General features: G+C 45.9%; 1 protein-coding gene and 1 long non-coding RNA gene across 4 annotated transcripts in view; one reads left to right on the forward strand and one right to left on the reverse strand.

Moving 5' to 3' along the window:
- The window catches only part of LOC135366418 (uncharacterized), a 113,180-nt gene that overhangs the window by 61,950 nt on the left and 29,828 nt on the right, over positions 1 to 21,402 (forward strand). For 2 of the 3 annotated variants that reach the window (XM_064599105.1, XM_064599106.1), the window contains one exon: positions 1,583 to 1,665. The exons of the other annotated variant lie outside the window; for it this stretch is intronic. In XM_064599105.1, the coding sequence (XP_064455175.1) occupies positions 1,583 to 1,665 (83 nt within the window). The remainder of the gene's footprint in view (positions 1 to 1,582; positions 1,666 to 21,402) is intronic. 3 annotated transcript variants of the gene reach the window in all.
- LOC135365863 (uncharacterized) lies at positions 18,417 to 19,269 on the reverse strand. The gene is made up of 2 exons (XR_010413970.1): positions 18,940 to 19,269; positions 18,417 to 18,593 (listed from the first exon to the last, which is right to left on the reverse strand). It is a non-coding gene; the product is annotated as an uncharacterized LOC135365863 (long non-coding RNA).

Consider the following 21,402-nt stretch of genomic DNA (forward strand, 5'->3'; position numbering starts at 1 on the left):
GCCCAATCTCCATCACATGCACTTGTTGTAAGGTACTGGAACACATACTATACACCAAGCTTAGCTCACATCTGGAAGACCATGGTTAATTCTACAAATTCCAACACGGGTTTCGCAAAGGCTATTCTTGTGAGAGTCGGTTCTTGGGTTTTGCACACGACCTGTTTTTGACTTTTGATGATAATAAGCGTACCGATGGTCGTATTTGTCGATTTCTTCAAAGCTTTCGATCGCGTATCTCACAAGCTTTTGCTCCGCAAACTTTCACTGTGCAGTATTGATCCCAACGTTCTAAAATGGATTGAACAATTCCTCACTAACAGAGTTCAGTTTACTGCAGTGAATGGATCGTGCTCTGATCAATCCAAAGTCAGCTCAGGGGTACCCCAGGGCAGCGTTCTCGGGCCTCTCTTATTTTTAATTTATGTCAACGACCTCCCAATGCAACTATCTTCCTCAGTGAGGCTATATGCTGACGACTGTGTCATTTATGGAAAAAGTTTCACGCATGACGACAGCATAGAACTTCAATGAGATCTTCGGGCTCTACAAGAGTGGTGTAGCACCTGGTCAATGCAGCTAAACATGTCCAAATGCATGCAACTTGCCTTCTCTCGATCACCAACACAAAATACTCATTCCTATTGCATAGGGGACTCATGCCTCCCAGTAGGTGAGCAACACAAGTATATCGGGGTATAGTTCACTAGTGACCTCAGCTGGAAAACACACATTCAACACTTGGTTTCAGATGCTAACAAAGTTCTCGGGTATTTCAGACGTAATTTGAGATCAGCATCCCCCAGCGTCAAGCTAATGGCTTATGAAACCATTATACGTACCAAGCTGGAATATGCGGCCGCAATATGGAGCCCCTACCAGCTGCCTCTTATTGGAGAACTTGAGGCTGTTCAGAACAGGGCCGTAAGATTCATCACATCCAACTACTCAAGGTTCTACAGTAAAGCGAGACAATAACATCCAGCTGTTGGAGACTAGGCGTAAGATTGCCCAAATATGTCTTTTGCACAACCTTTATTATATGGGGGCACCTTGGATAGACAAGGCTTTTTGTCCACCACTCCGTCCGCTGCCGCGTATACATCACCCCTGTTATATCGTTTTTCCTAAAGTAGGAACAACTGCATATCTAAGGTCAGACATACCTCATGCGATTTCAGAATGGAACAAGCTGCCTACATCTATTATTAAAATAACCAACGCTGATCAGTTTAGATCCACTGTAACTGATTATTTTCGCTAAGTGTGATTATTCACTATATGTGGGCGGGACTCAATTCAGTAGCATTTTAGTAGTTTTTCTTCGCATATCAGATTTTCTGTTCCCATCGTTTGTAGTTCGGTGTATCGGGTGCATATATGATTTGTGTTTTGTTTACTGCCTCTACACATGTTTTTGCCTATCTCCCCTTTCTTATCACAGATTATTTCTTCTTTGTTATTTGTGACCCTGTTCTATTGAGTGCAGTTATGCGTTGTGTATTTTGTTTCCCCCCTTATGTAATGCCCTCCTGGGCCTTTAAGGTCTGTTAAATAAATAAATAACTTTTTTCCCCGACAGCTGCCGCTTCCTGGTACTCCGGCATATGTACAAGTCGGATCTGTTATGACAGTCACTGGAAGACCCGATAGCTCCGGGTTTGCGTAAGTGACGTTCGAACGGCAGTCTGCTAACCACGCAAAACACGTAATGCACGATAAAAAATGACAAAGATAGCAACTTTATGACGTAGAAGCCATAGCCTCCTATATACTTCAATGCCTGCCCCGTCGAAGCGGAACCCATTCGAACCGGCCCTCCACTGTTGTGGCGCCACATACACGGGATATGATGATCATATATCGCTCAGTTTTCTGGTGCGTGATGTTTCGGTTTCGCGTGTGACTGCAGCGTTGTCTGCCTTCCAGCTTGTCCTGTCTGTCTAGTGGTCTGGTGTGAATTCGTACCCTCATCCACTTGCAAGCCTGTCACTGTGGATATAAACTGGGAAATTTCTATGCTCTTCGTTTATTCAGAGGTATTAAGTCAAACATCACGAGCCAGCGAGCGCAGCGACATGATCATCACAACCCCAGGTATATGGCGGCGCCGCCGCATAGTGCGCTGAACGGCAGTTCCGCCTCAACTGAGCAGGCATTGAAGTATATAGGAGGCTATGTACAAGCTTTCATGCACAATTCAAATATGACATCCGTCGAAAAATAGAGACAGTGGCGGGATTTGAACCACGAGTCTTGTGTCGCTTTCAGCGTCAGAACAGTTGCCTTCCATATTATTACCCTTGCGTGAAAGTTTGTACGCTAATAGACAGACGTTTCAGTGTTTTTATCACTTTGGTCACTTGTGTTGACCGTACTTAACTTAAAGTTCCCACATTAAAAACCGAGATCTGATCAGGATAAGCAGCAGATGATTAGAATGTATTGATGCTGATGGTATCATTTTCTTGGACAGACACACAATATGTGACCTTCTCTTCCTCACGCGTTGCAATGGATTTGCATCTCCAGTTTGGTTTCCCCATGAAACTTTTAATTCATGGCGAGGCGAGTCCAAATCAGTGATGGGCAGTACTTGAAGTACCAAGTACTCAAGTAGGAAAGGAGTTGCCTCAGGACAGAAGCCGCCGATATTTCGAACAGAGACTGTTCTTCTTCTGGGCACCATACTCATCATTGGCATGGTATTTAAAGGGTTAGGTGTGACGTGTTTAAAGGTTCATGCGAATTGTGGGTCAACAGCCCGGAGGGAAGATAAGGTCCGTACGGGTTTTTACGGCGGGAGTGAATGGCTGCTTTGTTAGAGTGTGGAGGGGATTATGTGAACGTAGTGATCTAGGCTACAGACCGGTTGCAGAAAAATGGAAGGTTCACGAACACGTGGACGAAACGGGACAACAGGCAAGAATTCGCAAGCATAGCGAAAGATAAGGAGGTTAGTGGTTACGTGGGGAAAATTCCAGAACGAGCAAATTTTTTTTTTAAATATATATTTGTAACACAAAGTTGTGGCATGCAATAAAGAGAGCAGAAAGCAGTGGCCATGCAGAACATAACAGATGATAATGGAGGTAGATGGGAAAAGCATATTTTATTTGTGAAGTGTTTCTAGGGTGCCTTGTGATTTGTTGATACCGGACGGGTGAAGAGCGTTGAACTTGTATATGAGATAAGACTCCCTATCACGTCTGTCACGTGTGGATCTAAACCCGGTTTCTACAATATATAGTTTAATGTTGTCAAAATTGTGACCAGGAACGTTAAAGTGTTCGGCGACTGCTTTGGGGAGTTTGTTGGACGTGTCGGTTCTGTGTCCGGTAAGGCGGTTGTTCATTTGTTGGCCGGTTTCACCAATGTATTGCATAGAGCAGTCGCCGCATTCAATGCAGTATATAACATTGGAGCTTGTGCATGTGAATGCGTGGTTAACGGGGTGGGTGTAATTGCTCGCAGCGTTTTTGATGGAGTTAGCGTGTTGAACGTGCTTGCATGTTTTGCAGCGCGGGAGGTTGCAGGGTCGTGTTCCCGTGTACGGGGCGCTCGTTTTTTGCTGATTTTGGCATTGACCAAGGAGTCTGCCAGGTTTCTTGCGCGTCGGTATGTCACCTGTATGGGATTTGTGAATATGTTGTTAAGTCGGTCACTGCTTTGGAGGAGGGGCTCGTGCTTCTGTAGAATGGCTTTGATGTTTGGAAGTGCGTTGGAATATCTTGTGATGAAGCTTATTTGGCACGCGTCGGGATTTTTTCGGTTTTCCAGAACCTCGTTTCGATCGAGTGTGAGTGCCTTGCGACGGAATTCGGTTAGGAGGGAGTCTGGATAGTCCCTTTGGGCAAGTGTACTGCAGAGTTCTTCAAGCTCTCAGCGTAATCTGTGTCGTTTGAACAAATTCTGCGTAGTCTTACACTCTGCCCATTAGGAATTCCAACCTTACAGTGACGCGGGTGGTGACTCTTGAAGTGAGGGTATTGTTGTTTGTCAGTTGGCTTTTTGTACAGGGTTGTGACGAGGTTGCCGTTGTCTAGTGATATCGTGGTGTCGAGGAAGTTAATTCAGTGAGTTGACTGTTGTGATGTGACCTTTATGTTGCTATGCGCGGTGTTCAGTAGATCTACGAACTTTTGAAATTCATGTTCCCCGTGTTCCCATATTATCAGTATATCATCGATGTATCGAAGGTACACCGTGGGTTTTAATGAGAGGGCGCTGAGAACTTTGTTTTCTAGGAACCCCAAGAAGATATTTGCGTATGTGGGTGCAACAGGTGTGCCCATACGTGTACCGTGTACTTGTAGGTAGTATTCACCATTGAACTCGAAGTAGTTCAGTTTAAGAACCAAGTCCATTAGAGCGAGTATGGTTTCCGTGTCTTTTCTGGTGTTTGTAGTAGAAAGGGTATTGCAGAGGGCTGTGATTCCGTCGTTGTGTGGGATGTTAGTATACAGTGATGTCACATCCAGCGTGGCTAGTATTGTGTCCCTACCAAATGTACGAGTGTTGTTTATATCTCTGATTATTCTGAGAAGGTGGGGTGTGTCTTGTACATGCGATGGCAGTGTTGTCGGAATATGGTTTAAATAGTGGTCCAGGAATTTCGAGAGTCTTTCTGTTGGTGTGTTGTTATTAGATACAATTGGCCTGCCGGGGATGTCAGCCGTATAGAGCTCGTTGGCGTGTACCTTGTGGATTTTGGGCAGTAAATAGAAACGACCTGCGTCTGTGTTTGATGGGGTGAGATATCTGAGGTCATCACGTGTGATGAGCTTTCGTTCGTGGAGGTCCTGTATGGTATGGGTTATTAGCGTCGTGTACTCCTTTGTTGGGTCATGGTCCAGTTTGAGGTAGTGTTGCGTATTGTTGAGTTGCCTATGTGCTTCAGAGATATATTTATCTGTGGGCCAGATGGCGATACTCCCACCCTTATCTGCGGGCTTGATAATGATATCATCTCTGTCAGCTAGCGCATTGATGATGTCACGTTGTGTTTTAGTGAGGTTGTGACCACGCGAGCTTTGGGAAATACCGCGAAGGATGTCGTTGCTTACTTGTTTAATGTACAGGTCTAGTGTGGGTTCTCGACCGTGATTTGGTGTCCAGGTTGATGGTAGTCGGAGGTCGTTGTGTTGTATGAGCGAAGAATTCTCTAAGGCGTAGCCGTCTCTCTCTCTCTCTCTCTCTCTAGGGGGGATAACATTCTGCCCTACACTCAATTCTGTTAACGAATACGAAATCCACAAAGACATATCAGACTTTGCGAGACGGCTACGCCTTAGAGAATTATTCGCTGATACAACACAGGAAAACAACAACGACCTCCGACTACCATCAACCTGGACACCAAATCACGGCCGAGAACCCGCACTAGACCTGTACATTAAACAAGTAAGCAACGACATCCTTCGCGGTATTTCCCAAAGCTCGTGTGGTCACAACCTCACTAAAACACAACGTGACATCATCAATGCGCTAGCTGACAGAGATGATATCATTATCAAGCCCGCAGATAAGGGTGGGAGTATCGCCATCTGGCCCACAGATAAATATATCTCTGAAGCACATAGGCAACTCAACAATACGCAACACTACCTCAAACTGGACCATGACCCAACAAAGGAGTACACGACGCTAATAACCCATACCATACAGGACCTCCACGAACGAAAGCTCATCACACGTGATGACCTCAGATATCTCACCCCATCAAACACAGACGCAGGTCGTTTCTATTTACTGCCCAAAATCCACAAGGTACACGCCAACGAGCTCTATACGGCTGACATCCCCGGCAGGCCAATTGTATCTAATAACAACACACCAACAGAAAGACTCTCGAAATTCCTGCACCACTATTTAAACCATATTCCGACAACACTGCCATCGCATGTACAAGACACACCCCACCTCCTCAGAATAATCAGAGATATAAACAATACTCGTACATTTGGTAGGGACACAATACTAGCCACGCTGGATGTGACATCACTGTATACTAACATCCCACACAACGACGGAATCACAGCCCTCTGCAATACCCTTTCTACTACAAACACCAGAAAAGACACGGAAACCATACTCGCTCTAATGGACTTGGTTCTTAAACTGAACTACTTCGAGTTCAATGGTGAATACTACCTACAAGTACACGGTACAAGTATGGGCACACCTGTTGCACCCACATACGCAAATATCTTCATGGGGTTCCTAGAAAACAAAGTTCTCAGCGCCCTCTCATTAAAACCCACGGTGTACCTTCGATACATCGATGATATACTGATAATATGGGAACACGGGGAACATGAATTTCAAAAGTTCGTAGATCTACTGAACACCGCGCATAGCAACATAAAGGTCACATCACAACAGTCAACTCACTTAATTAACTTCCTCGACACCACGATATCACTAGACAACGGCAACCTCGTCACAACCCTGTACAAAAAGCCAACTGACAAACAACAATACCCTCACTTCAAGAGTCACCACCCGCGTCACTGTAAGGTTGGAATTCCTAATGGGCAGAGTGTAAGACTACGCAGAATTTGTTCAAACGACACAGATTACGCTGAGAGCTTGACGAACTCTGCAGTACACTTGCCCAAAGGGACTATCCAGACTCCCTCCTAACCGAATTCCGTCGCAAGGCACTCACACTCGATCGAAACGAGGTTCTGGAAAACCGAAAAAATCCCGACGCGTGCCAAATAAGCTTCATCACAAGATATTCCAACGCACTTCCAAACATCAAAGCCATTCTACAGAAGCACGAGCCCCTCCTCCAAAGCAGTGACCGACTTAACAACATATTCACAAATCCCATACAGGTGACATACCGACGCGCAAGAAACCTGGCAGACTCCTTGGTCAATGCCAAAATCAGCAAAAAACGAGCGCCCCGTACACGGGAACACGACCCTGCAACCTCCCGCGCTGCAAAACATGCAAGCACGTTCAACACGCTAACTCCATCAAAAACGCTGCGAGCAATTACACCCACCCCGTTAACCACGCATTCACATGCACAAGCTCCAATGTTATATACTGCATTGAATGCGGCGACTGCTCTATGCAATACATTGGTGAAACCGGCCAACAAATGAACAACCGCCTTACCGGACACAGAACCGACACGTCCAACAAACTCCCCAAAGCAGTCGCCGAACACTTTAACGTTCCTGGTCACAATTTTGACAACATTAAACTATATATTGTAGAAACCGGGTTTAGATCCACACGTGACAGACGTGATAGGGAGTCTTATCTCATATACAAGTTCAACGCTCTTCACCCGTCCGGTATCAACAAATCACAAGGCACCCTAGAAACACTTCACAAATAAAATATGCTTTTCCCATCTACCTCCATTATCATATGTTATGTTCTGCATGGCCACTGCTTTCTGCTCTCTTTATTGCATGCCACAACTTTGTGTTACAAATATATATTAAAAAAAAAAATTTGCTCGTTCTGGAATTTTCCCCACGTAACCACTAACCTCCTTATCTTTCGCTATGCTTGCGAATTCTTGCCTGTTGTCCCGTTTCGTCCACGTGTTCGTGAACCTTCCATTTCTCTGCAACCGGTCTGTAGCCTAGATCACTACGTTCACATAATCCCCTCCACACTCTAACAAAGCAGCCATTCACTCCCGCCGTAAAAACCCGTACGGACCTTTCTTCCCTCCGGGCTGTTGACCCACAATTCGCATGAACCTTTAAACACGTCACACCTAACCCTTTAAATACCATGCCAATGATGAGGACGGTGCCCAGAAGAAGAACAGTCTCTGTTCCAAATATCGGCGGCTTCTGTCCTGAGGCAACTCTCTTCCTACATCTCCACCGGTTCGCTGGATTTCTACCCATCCAAGTACTCAAGTAGTACTTTAAGTACATTTCTGTGTACTTATACTTTACTTTAAGTACATTTTAAATCGTGTACTTTGTACCTTACTTAAACTACTTTTTTCCGAGTACTTTTCCATCAAGTACTCAAGTACCCAAACTTGGACTCCAGACAAAAAATCACAAAAGAGTATGACAAATGCACCCTACTAAAAGCGCTAAAATGACAACAAGAAAACGAAGAACACAGATAGCGCTATCTGTGTGTTTTCGTGTTCTTGCTGTCATGTTAGCGCTTTTAGTGGGATGCAGTACCAAGAGTCCCAGTCGGACATTTTACCAAAAATGATTTTTGTGCTGTTAAAGAGCACATTTGTTGAAGCTAATTTATTGTTGAGAGGCTTGAAATGTTGAAAAAGTATCAACACTTCTATGATTATCTAAAACGAATGGAATGCAAAGACACGCACATATTGTGACACTGCAACCGGCAGCACAATGACTTGGTCAATTGTAAGTTCAGTTCTCCCAATGCAGGGTTCTATGCTTTTTTTATATTGTTTCCTACATTGACAATTAATAATCATTTTATATCACAATGTGTTTTATATCACAATCACATCACATGATGAACACTCTGAAGGACACACGTGCTTTCATTTTTACTTTTTTTTTCATTGGTCACATGGATTACATTGCTGCAGATCACAGTCGTATAAAAATGATGGCTTACATTGTGCTTCATCCTTTTCTTATTTTCTTCATATTCTTTTTTAAACATGTTTCATTTCAAAATGCAGCATGGAATGCCCAGAAATATATAATCTGCATTGGCTTGTACCTTTTTCTCTTGAAAGTTTCTAGCCTGTTATAGCAGATGAAGATGATAGTACCGGAACACCACACTAGGCGGGTGATCCTGGGTCAGTCAGGGTATAATACATAATCACAGCACAGCTGACTGATTACCTCTCCACATGTAACTGCAAATTATGTCATCTGATTAAGTTCATATTCACGGGTTAGCACTTCACCTAGAACTTTATGGCCTTAGAGCATTTGTCAAGAGTGTTCGCTAAAGTTTTGCCAAAAAAAGCAAGACACAGATACTAAACACTGAAATGCAAAGTGATACAAATTAAATTCCCACTTGAAGTACTTTGCATAGTACTTTTGTACTTTACTTGAAGTACATTTGGAATTGGGTACTTTGTATTGTACTTGAAGTACTAATGCCGGCCGGTACTTGGTACTTTACTTTAAGTATAATTTTGAGGTACTTTGCCCATCACTGGTCCAAATGCAATGGCCCATAGGTTGTTTTTCGTTTTGTAAGCCTTCCAATGCAGAGAGGTCTTATTCACGTGTTGCAATGAATTTGCATCTCCACTTCAGTTTCCTATGAAGCTTGTAATTCATGGCGAGTGCAAATGTAAGGCCGGCATCACCTCCCCGCTTCGCCTTCCCCTTTACGCTCCATCTGACCCTCAGCTCTGGTTTGCGCAAGTGGAGGTCCAGTTCGCATGTCGTCACATAACCTCCCAGTTCTCAAAGTTCGACTTCGTTGTAGCCTATCTCCGCCCTGAGGCAGCAGCAGAAGTGCGGGACCTCATCATCCAGCCCCACCGAGAGAAGCCCTACGACACTTTCTGAGATGAGCTGATCCACCGCACATCCTCATCCGAGCAGCGGCGCCTGCAGCAGCTCCTTACCGCCGAGGAGCTCCGCGACCAGCGGCCTACCTAGTTGGTGCGCCGTATGTGGGACCTGATGGGCAGTGCAAGCTCCGATGACACCATTCTCCGTGAGCTATTCCTCCAGCGGCTTCCTTCCAACGTCCGCATGATCCCGGCCGCGGCGCAATAGTCATCCCCCGATGACTTGGCTCAAATGGCAGACCGAATACTCGACTTGCCCACCTTTCCCGCTCCTGCCATTGCTGCTGTCACGGCCCACCCCTCAACGCCGGCACTTCTGGACCCTTCCATCGCTACGCTTGCCACGTCGCTCGCCTAGCTTCATGTTGTTGCCGCCCTAGCAGAGAAGGTGGCTGCTATTCCTAGTCACCAACCACGGGCTCCTTTCTGCCGTGCTTTCCGTCGACGTCGGACACCGTCACAGAGTCGCTCATCCTACTCTTCGCCGACCAATCATCCGCATCCGATGATCCCGGTCGACCTACCCGACTTTCGGAAAACTGCCATCGACTTCCTGGTGCATTCTTTACCCCGCCACCTCCCTACACAATCCCAGACCCGGCGTCGTACGTCTTCCGCCTCCAATCAGCTTTCGGCGACCTGATTCCCGCCACACCGCGGACTCCTTCCCCGCGTCACGTCTCCCAGAGTTCTGACCTGGCCTCCGCCATGCACGTATTCTTGCGCCGGGACGCTGTGAGGATTCCTCTGCAGGCGCTTTATGGCGGGCCGTTCTTGGTCCTCCACCGTCAATCGAAGTTCTTCGGGTTACAGCTTCCTCACGGCCCCATCACCGTGGCTATTGCGCTCCTCAAGCCTGCGCTCCCGAATTTCCAAGCAACGGCTGGTTCCTCTCCGACTCAGTCAGCTCCTCCTGCAGCCATACCATCACCTCCCTGACCTTCCCCTCCGGTACTCCCTTGAAGCCTGCGTCGGGTCAAATTGGTACACGTCCACCCGTCACATTGCTCGATGAAGGCCCTCCCAGGGCTGCAACCACGTCGGGTGAACACCCTCCCTTTCCTTTCTCTCGGCGGAGGGGGAACCATGTAGCGCACCGCAGAATCTAGTCTAAGTGTCATCCTCATCACCGTCTCGGCCCGCGTGCCGAGGTTTCGTTTTTCATGCGCACGTACTCTAGAACAGTTCATTAAACCATCGTCGTTGTAGATTTGAGTCGCCTCCGTTCTTGCTGTACAGAATGATGCAAACTTTTGTGGGAGAAAGAACAAAATATGCTAGCAAGGACACCATCAATAACTAACAGCAACAACAAGGACTCGGTACGCAGCAGATCACCGCACTTTCGACCACAGCAACAATCACGAGGAGCACAGAACGACATGCCCGTTCCAACCGAGAGCCAGACAGAGAACTGAATGGTGATGCCTTTAGTCCCTGTATAAAATCACGCATCTATCCCCCACTAGCTGTTACGTTCTGAACTAATGAAGTTCCAAATTATTGAGAATCATGTCAGCGTTACTCTCGTTCCTTAGGCCAAGGCAGCTTTTGTGGAACACAGCAAATGGCGGGCTTGCACTGACAAGAATTGCATCAACAACGCCCAACATGCATGGATACGTCACTGCTAGTCGCAAACAAAGTGGGGACAAATGTATCACGAGGAGCACGGCATGTCCATTCCGTCGAAGAGTCAGGCAGAGAACTGACTCGTGATGCTTTTTTCTCCCATAAAAAGTCACGCATCTGCCCCTAGCGGTTGCTCTGTGAACTAATTTCGTTGGAAAATTATTAAGAGAGAGCTATTATCATGGGAGAGCTACTATCATCCAGAGTAAGGGTGTGGCAACACTACCGTCATCGTGAAGACAACAACAGAGGAAAGCATGCATATAATGATGGTGATTATTATTAGTATGATTCGTATTTTTATGGTGCAGCAGCGACGAAGGCTACTGCGCCAAGGAAAGCGCCAAAACATTGTTAAAAGTTCACTTTACAAGGCGTTTAAAAAACCAGTGTCTCTAATAAAATTATAGACTCTAGGGTAAAAGAGATTCATCACCCAGCAGTAGGCCTGGGTGGAGCAGTAGGTGATTTCTATAAACCTCCCGGAAGTGACGATGACGAAGAGGTTCATACAGTGCGCATGCATCATAAGACAGAACGGAATGGGACTGGTCTAAGCACGTCCGGACATTGCTCAATGAGTACTGCCACGCGAGGAAAAGTACAACCTCACACGATTGCTAGACAACAAAGGAAAGTAAGCACAGAGAAAACACTGGTCAGTAGAATAGAAAATACAATTGAAACTCAAAGAAAATACTCTTGAACAAAGTGGGAAACACACTTACCAGCATCAAAGTATTTCCACGTATAATGTAGAGCCAGACAAAAACAGTCCTCATCGTTAGTCCGCGCGAAATAAAATCCACCAGAATCGGCGCACACCATCCACCAATGTGGAGTAACACGTACGTACCCACGAAAGGCAGAGAGAACTGAATCCTGGCGCCCTCTTGCTGGCCTCACTCATTGGTCGTGACGTCATCCTACTGAGGTTGCAGTTTTTTTCAGACACAACAACGACAGAATCAACGCGCGCCATCCACCGGTGAGGAGTAACACATCCGTACCCGCTAGTGGCAAGGAGAGGACTGAATTCCTGCGCCCTATTGCTGCTTCCGCTCATTGGTCGTGACGTCATCCCATTCTCTTGAGGCTACACTGTTTTTGCCACTAAATGTCAACGCAATTGCTACAGGTCCTCCTGACACGATGGTCCAACACCTCCTGACACAGGTCCGACAGGTCGTCCTGAAACAATGGAGCAGTATGCCGCCACTGCATGAAATCATCACATCCTCTCTGAGGCTGCACTTGCATGGTTCAAGGGTTATGAAGCAGGGTGATTTCACGCCGAGTCAGGCAAGGTGGTCCGGTCCACCTCTCCAATTTAATTCTTTCAAACATATATTAAAGCCTTGTCCATAGGAGACATATTGGCGCTGAAAGTAGTTGAAAATAATTGGTGGGTATTTTTTTAATAAAATATCATTCAGATGTGGGCGTTTCGACCATTGCGCTTCCTACGATGTTGACGTCACGTAGCCTCATAACTATTTGACATATTCAGCTGACTTTGGTTTCACATATTGTCAGGTGTGGATAGCATTACATCCTAAGCTACAGCCGACCCGCGTTTATCGGGACGGCTCCGTTTCCTGTGAAAATGTCCGGATAGCGTGGGAACCGGATAAGTGAAACACGAAAATCCAGCATGATCCTAAAAGGACATCTGTATTGACCATTACACAGAAAACTGTCCATTGTCATCAGATTCGTTCTAATACACGCATCCAGTCCTTGTAAACTTTTGCTAATGGCATTAACTTGCGAAATATTGTTCGGTTGCTCGTAAAATACCAGCGCTGTTCTCAGTGCCGCCCGCACATTTTATACCGTCACAGCTAATGCATCGCCGCTTTCATCATCAGATTCTTCTTGAACACTATCGGAAGCGACGACACTGACGATGTCGTCATCTGTGATTGCAGCGCAGGGGTCCTCGTTACGGATCTTCCCAGTCTCAAGTGACCAGACTGCTCAGTGGATTGCTTTTGTGCAACGTGCAAAGTGGGAAAGGGAGAAAATTCGTCCTAGCAACACCCTCTTTGTGTCAGTAAAAACGAGGCAACGACCGGGGTTCTCGACCTCGCTTGACTAGGTGTGGGCCGGGCCGACCCGGCCCGGGCGCGTCGAAAAATGGCCCGGCCCGGACCTTCATATTTTTATGCGTATATTATTATATTCGTAGTTACTCCGTACTAATTATATACTCCCCTATACTTTGCGCTTATGCAGAATAACATGATCGCGGTGACGAGCGCGATCACGCAATAATCGCGCTCAGGGCAAACAGCCTGATCGCAATCACATTGTAATTCCCATGAGTGCCTGCGGAGCCGCGGCAACGTTATCGCAATACAGGAATCACGAAATACAGATTACTGCCGTGAACGCGATCGCGATCACCACAGGTTTTCCTGATATTATTTCAACGCGCCGTGATCATCGCAAGGGCACTTCAATGACGATTGCAATCACAGCCACACTCATCCCTTTGGTGATCTTGATGGCGGTTATTGTGGGTTATCGCGATCATGCGTGATTTTGCCGAGGTCTGGGTAGTAGTCACTTCTGTTCCCTGGAATTCTCGTCCGAGCCCGGAAGCTGAAGTCTGGACAAACGAGGGCGAAATACATGGGGAGAAATCCGTCCCCATGCTTGTTTGTCCGGATAGCGCAGGAACCGGATAAATGAAGTCCGGATAAACGCGGATCGACTGTACGAAGATTCCAAGGTTTGCCTTTAAGGAGGTAAAAAATAGCAAAATTTCCTCATTTGTAAAATATGGTACGGTTTGAGAACATCACCAGTCGTCTCCCAATTGTGATACCCCAAAGTAATCTACATCATGGAAATGAAATAAAGACATACATACATTCAACATACACACGTACATACATACATAGACAGACATACATACATGCATGCATGCATACATACATACATACATTTAACATACACACGTACATACATACATACATACATACATACATACATACATCATTATGTTCGTCTCGAAATGCCCTTTCTTCTCATACATATCATCATGGGGAACGTCACCATGGATCACATACGTCATCATGGAGAACGTTTGTGGGTAACATCAGCGATGTCACGAGTGGGAAAATATGGGATGCGCGCTATGGAATTTACGCATTTTCGGTAGACACACATCACAAAAGACTGTTGGGTGCGTTGCTCCAAATCACAATACGATGTACTTGCTATGATAAGAAAGGGCATTTCCAGACGAACACAATAATATAGATTACTTTCGGGTATCACAACCGGGAGCCGACTAGTGTGATTCCCAAAACGTACCACATTTTTGCAAATGAGACAACTTCGCGATTTTTTAGCTCCTGAAAGACAAACCTTAGAATCTTTTGAAATTAGGATGCAATGCTACCCACCCCTGACAGTATGTCAAAACAAATTCAGCTCAATATGTCAAACAGTTATGAAGGTACGTGGCGTCAAACATCGTAGGAAGCGCAGTGGTCAAAATGTCCACATCTGAATGATAATTGATTAAAAAATAACCACCAATTATTTTCAACTACTTTCAGCACCAATATGTCGCCTAGGGCCAAGGGTTTATTATATGGTTGAAAGAAAAAAAGATGGAGAGGTCGACCGGACCCCCCTGCCTGGTTCGGCGTGAAATCACCCGGCACAAGTACACTTTTAGAAGCCATAAAATTCTACTCTTTATGAAAACTACTGCTCCTGCTGCATAAAATAATTGCGCTATTACTTCGATCACTACCATTGCCACAATTACAACAATCAAGCGCTCCAAGTTCTTCTTACTTCCTATTTTTGACTGCCGCGACCTGTCATGCAGTGAAGCAGAGTCACTCTCAGTAGAAGGAGAAGAAGCAATCAATTTACCAAATACCACTGATGATTAAAAGATGGAGATAGGAATTTTTACCTCGCGCTCAGGTATCAGCATTTCTGCTCAAATAGCCAACACCCATAACTGCAAAAATTAAGCACAGCCTACTTAATCAGCATCACAGTGATCGAGCAAGGTGAGTACTGGCAAGTATGTTCTCCTGATAGAACACTATTGAGCATCACCAGGCGGCACAGATTACTTCTGCGTTAGCGAAAAACAAGGGCTCGCATTGAGTTACCCGCAAAAATTACCCGCACTTTATTACGCAGTGCCAAGCATGCCAAAACACACGTAAACAAACACATCATCTTCTGCTATCACAACATTGTTGAACACCACAAATAATACATACCCTGAAATATTACGTCGTCACAAAAAAAAAGAAACACACAGCAGCTCAGGAATGCGCTGGCTAGACATCCAAGGGAACATGGCGACGTGCGTTTGTGCAGCAGTTATAAAACAGAAGGGGATTAATTTCTTTTTCTTTTTATTTGCTTTCACCCAAATATATTGCACGAATGTACTACAGAGTGGAACGGCTAAATGAGAACAGTATTCGCTACAGACTGTAGATGTAAACCACCGAGCCAATGTGCATATATTCATGATCATGCTACCTTGCTTTAAGTAGGTGAGTGACTAATGAATCAAGTTAAAAAATGACATTCCATGGCCCCCCCCCTGCTCGGCTTGGGTCAATCTCGCAGACTCCAAACCTTTCTGAATATATTCGGCTGGTACTGGAATAAAAGATTTATCGCAAAGGTAATCAACCACTGCGCTCGTGCTTTTTTTCATAGGAAACGGCAAAAAGTCTCACTCTCGTCGTGTTAAACACTGCGTAGAGAATAATAATACCAACGTCAGACGCTTTTGTGTTTTCTTTATTCTGTCATTTCCAGGAGCTCATTAGTTTGTACCAGTCAGCGAAAACTAAAAAGTTCGGCTTTGCTGCTGTTAAAGTGACAAAACAGCGCGCCCGCTCGGGGAATCGGTAACGGATCGCGATCGCGCGCGTGCGTCCAGAGCGCGAGAGCGGACCCGGGCGCTGTTCGTGTGGGGACGCGGTTCGAGCGCGCTGTTTTATGACCTTAAAGCAGCAAGTCGGATTTATTAATACTTTCCGATGACTCGCACAAAAGTAATGAGCTCCTGGAAATGACAGAGTAAAGAAACGAAAATAATAATTGTTTTGACGTTGTTGTTTTTATTCCCTACATAGTGTTTAACATGACATGAGCGAGTTCTTTTTTTTTAGGGTTTGTTGTAAATAAATACGGCGCGCAGCAGATCATTATCTTTGTAATAAATCTTTCACTCCAGTGCCAGCAGGATATTTTCAGAAAGGTTTGGAGTCTGTGAAGTGGACCCAAGCCGAGTAGAGGGGCATTAAAGCACACTGCTCTGTTGAGTACTGAAGCTGCAGTCAATGATGTTGCAATGACAGTTTTTTATTTGATTCATTACTCACTCACCCATAGTGAGGAGTGGCATGCTTATGAATATATGCAAACTGGTTCGGTGGTTTAGAGCTACAGTGTGTAGCGAATGCTGTTCTCATTTACCGGTTCCACTGTATAATAAAATAAATAATGAATAAAACTGAAAAGAAATAAATCCCCTTCTCTATCATAATTCCTGCACAAAAGCACAGCGCCGTTTTTGCTTTTATGTGAACCCAACATGTATTTCTGAGCCCGTGTATTTGTTTTTTTCTGGTTTCTGACGTCGACTGGCGATATCCTATTACATCCGGGGCGAAGCTCTATTGTTTCACGGGCGCACATGTATATAGTACATGTAGGCCGTGTTGTTACGCGCGGATAATTATTGAGTTAAAGAAATAATATCGATTTCTGTGGCTGTGATGATTACGTTTCGGTGTTCGGTCGTCGTGCGTGTGTATGAAAAATGTCAGTGAGTGTTGTGTTTGTGAAACTGGGAGCACACTTGACGAGTAAGTTTATTGTGTATGCCTTTTCGTGCGACTCGGATGATAATCATCTGTACAATTACGTGCAGTATGGGTTTAAAAAGGGGGGTTATAGTGTTCTAATGGAATGGCGAACCAGGTGAATGCATTGTTTTCGGCACGCTAATTTACCAGCATTCTTAGCTATTGATGAGCTTTCTACGCCGTTCCTGTTGCGCTTCACTTGATACGCGCGCGCTGCTCAAGCTGTATGCTTTGTTCTTATCGAGTCGCTCACGCCCTTAATTCTATCAGCAGAAGTGAATGGGTATGTTTGGCTGTTTTCAAATACTCCGGTAAATGCGGTCTAACTGGAAGTCCCGCTACGTTAAGTTTCGTTTCAATTCTCGCTTACACTGCTATTCAGTCCACGACCTACTCTATACTAGAGACCTGGACAAATGGCAACCGCCTATGGGAGATCTGGGTCATGGGTTAGTTGCGCTAGTGGCCGCTGCAAGCGCCACATAGCATTATTGGGGAGAGGAAATGACATGTGCGTTACTATCATCATTGTCACCGTCGTTCGTCTGCTACGCAGGGATACTTGGCTGTTGCTAAGCGCGCGCTTCCCTCTTCCTTACCCCTTCGTCGTTGTCAACACAGCCCATCGTACATTGCCGCGGTTTCGGCATATCCCGTGGTAACGAACAGTGCTAACTAGCGCCAAATCCCATAGCGCAGCGGCGATTGCCAGAACTACTACCCCGGTGCTGGGAGCTTTGCGCATGTCCATGTCTCTAGTATACACCGTTTTACAGCCACCATCGCGCCCCAGTGCTTTCGCACCCAGCCCATTCCAGCAAGAAGGAAAGCGATACCACGGAGGAAGCATGCGTCCCGTGTGTTTTCCTTCTCTCTGGCTTGTACGGTAAACAGCCTTCAACGTGCCTCCCCAGCTAGACAGCGCCGCGGTTCACATATGACGACGTCCACCGGAAAATGGTGTATAGTAGTAGGTCGTGATACAGGCGCCCTTCGCCTGGTCTACATCGACGCAGACTCTATGCGTCTAGCAGTCTCTAGCGGTCGGTGACACCAGCCGTGAAAATTAATTCGCTTGTCGGCGACATCGATGCACTTAAGTAGTATTGGATAAACACGACTTAACGAGCAACATGACACCTTCCTCCTCTCTCACCCCCAATTTTGCAATTTGCACCCCCACCCAATTTAAAAAAAATTATTTTTTTATTTTTTCACTTAAAATCGCTCATACACGCATAAGAATGTGATAATAGAGCGTAGAATATAATTTTCAATTAATAAATTCAATTACTATTCATTCCAACGAGAGAGAGAGAGGAGGAAAATATCAAATTATCGTTAAGTCGTGTTATTCTATAACGAGACACACGAAAAGAAGCGCACATACGCATAAATGCACTTTCTAAACTCATTTAATAATTCAAGTCATTACTATACACATTCAATTCATTAATGTGTCAGTCCAGGTTCGGTAACAGCATCAGCCCATGGGCGCCGCCATTTGCAAAGCGTCACACCAGGCAGGTCGGAAAGCATCACGTCAGGTGGCAGCACCGCTGTCATCATGGGGACTTCCGTGGAATGCAGAAAGAAACAAAACAAAAAAAAGTGCTAACGAGGGGAAAACACGCGCGAAAACAAGCACACACAAAATTTTCACCATCGCGAATATGTGCGGGCATGCACCGGCGAGAATAGCAACAAGTGTCATTGACAGAATGGCGTACAAGGGAATTGCGAACATGTTTGGGCATGCACGGACAAGAATAATAACAACAAGGGGAAGACTTTCTGCTAATCGCAACAAGGTAAATCGACAAACATACACTACTCCAATACACGCTGACAAGTAATCGCAGTTAGGGGGTAGGTAAACGCGTCAACAGAAGAAGAAGAAGTATTAAAACGACAACTCACCGGCATCCAAGCATATCTGTGTGCACACACACCGCCCTCCATCTTCTTTACATGACTAAAGAGTTCACCAGCACATCAACGGTCACGATACGAGCGACGCGCCAGACGTCCGCACCCGACGAGAGGCAAACAGAAAACTGAATCTGGCGCCCTCTCCGCGGAGCATACGTCACACGCGCGCGCGCGCGCTCGCAGCGCCACCACGTCTGCCGTCGGACGTTTCGGTTTTGGTCTCGTCGCCCTTCACGTCTCGCGCGCTCGCAGCGCCACCACGTCTGCCGTCGGACGTTTCGGTTTTGGTCTCGTCGCCCTTCACGTCTCGCGCATGCGCTTCGAGCACGGTGGTGGTGGTGGTGGAGGATTCGCTTTCGTTCTGACGCCCATTTCTTTACGTTTTTTATTTGGAAGCGCCGTATAAAGGGAGAGCGCGCTATTCGCGCGTTATCATTCAGACCAATACTTGGAAATGTTCAGTTACCACGCTTTGCAAACTTGTCCTCGTATCCACGCTTCTTGGGAAGAGCTGGAGAATGACTGTTTCAGCAAGGAGAGTCCCCGAAACGAGCTTGTCATCTCTGCTTTTCGGTACGTCATAGACATGGTGGCTTTTGGCAATATAGGAAAGATATCCCCAGGCCCCCTACAGGAAATGGTGCGTCGGATATACACCCGTTACAAGAACGTCTCTATAAGCGTTCTGGATGGACCCTTCGGAGTGATCAGTGAATTTTTGAAGTCGACGAACACCGAATTCAACTACGTGTCTGCAGACATCGTGGACCTCCTCGCTCGCGCCGTTGCTCATATTAAGTATTCACTGCGGAACCAACATCATCTGCAAGCAGTCTACATTGTCAATTTTGTCACTGATTTATTGAAATACCGTTTAGTCATCGAAATGGAACGCATTAAACAGTCTGAATAACTTTGACGAGACTCTGTTGTTTTTCTCATGGAAACATCTTTATTGAATCTAAACATATACTCTTCCCTTGAGCACGTCGATAGATGCTCGCACTCTCCCTGACTTGCTCGATCCACACGAACAGAACATTACGAGAAGATCGGACATGCCAAAAAAGGTACGGGTAATCTTCATCGCAGCGACGTCATTGCGCGGGTCACTGAACCAGCACGATGTCGAAATGGTCATTCTTTTTATACATCCATTCCGCCACCACACTGCCACGATGACCCGTGCTCCTCCCGTCTTCGTCTTTTATCGCAGTGTCGACTTTACGCTTGACTACCGGGCTAGAGTGATGGTGCAATAGACAGTCGTTTATACGTCAATTTCACCATCGTGCTAGCACGATGACCAACCACCTTCTCTTCCTGCGCGCGCGAAAGACAGAAGCTATATTTCTGAGCTACAATTTTATTATTTTTTAGACTCTCTCGATTATTATGACAACGCGTGCACAGACTTGGTCCTTTGTTGTATTACTCAATCCCCGATGACGTTCGAGGGCTCTCTTCCGGGTTTTCCGGTGCTGCAAAAAACGAGAGTGTTCTGTTACAATGCATTGAGACACACAGAGCGGAAATTACCCTCGTATTCGCAGCTGGCGTAAGGAAAGGAACGTACGGCGTCGACCAGATAGCGCTTGTCATCGTAGGGGACCAAGCTCTTCTTGACTCTCGAAATGGTGTACATTGTTTGCTTTATGCTCTGGATGGTGCACTGCTTCTGAGAGACTGTCCTTTCATTGAATAGAGAATCTCGGTACACTTCGTGCAATAAGTGTCTCCTCACCACGTCTTTCTTAACTCCTTTCGCTCTCGCAATCTGTTTGTGTGTTCCGGCCAAGAGAATGCTGTACATTTTGGCTCGGATGGCTACGACTTCCTGAATAACTCCTCCTCCCGTTTCGTCTTTGAAGTACCCCATCTGGTTCGCGTGCTCGGCGTTGAAAAGTGGATGGTCCGGTGGATAGGAGGAGAGATCTAGCTCGTGCTGAATTTTCATCAGCTGCTCTACGAGGCTCTCGCACGTGAGAGCAAAAATTATACTGTCCGTATCTCCATAGATCAACTGCACTGGACAGGTTAAGCGAGAAAAGAGCGACTCGTAAATGAAGCTGTACATTCGGACTTTGGATATCTCTAAAATGGCAAAGCCCACGTAAAGGGGGTGCGTGCATTTGATACGACGCTGTTTCATCTCGTACAAGATGCACTTGTCACTCAGGATGTGGAAATGCTGGAAGTCGACGGAACTAGCTTTTCTGAGCGCGCTTTCTTTGTCGTAGGCTATGGTGTACCTCTTCATGCGTCTCACATTTTGAATCGTTTTCCCGAACGTGCTATTTGTTATGGTCTTATACAGTAAACGCTCGAATTTCGTGGTTGAGGCATTCCTCAATGCGAGGTTTCTATGCACGAAGCGGACAAAAAATTGTCTTGGCGGAACGAGAGGATGGCGTGAATGTGTTTTATTTTCATGCCCAACCTCACGTAGAG

Source organism: Ornithodoros turicata, chromosome 8 (genome assembly GCF_037126465.1).
Source record: "Ornithodoros turicata isolate Travis chromosome 8, ASM3712646v1, whole genome shotgun sequence".
Lineage (NCBI taxonomy): Eukaryota > Metazoa > Arthropoda > Arachnida > Ixodida > Argasidae > Ornithodoros > Ornithodoros turicata.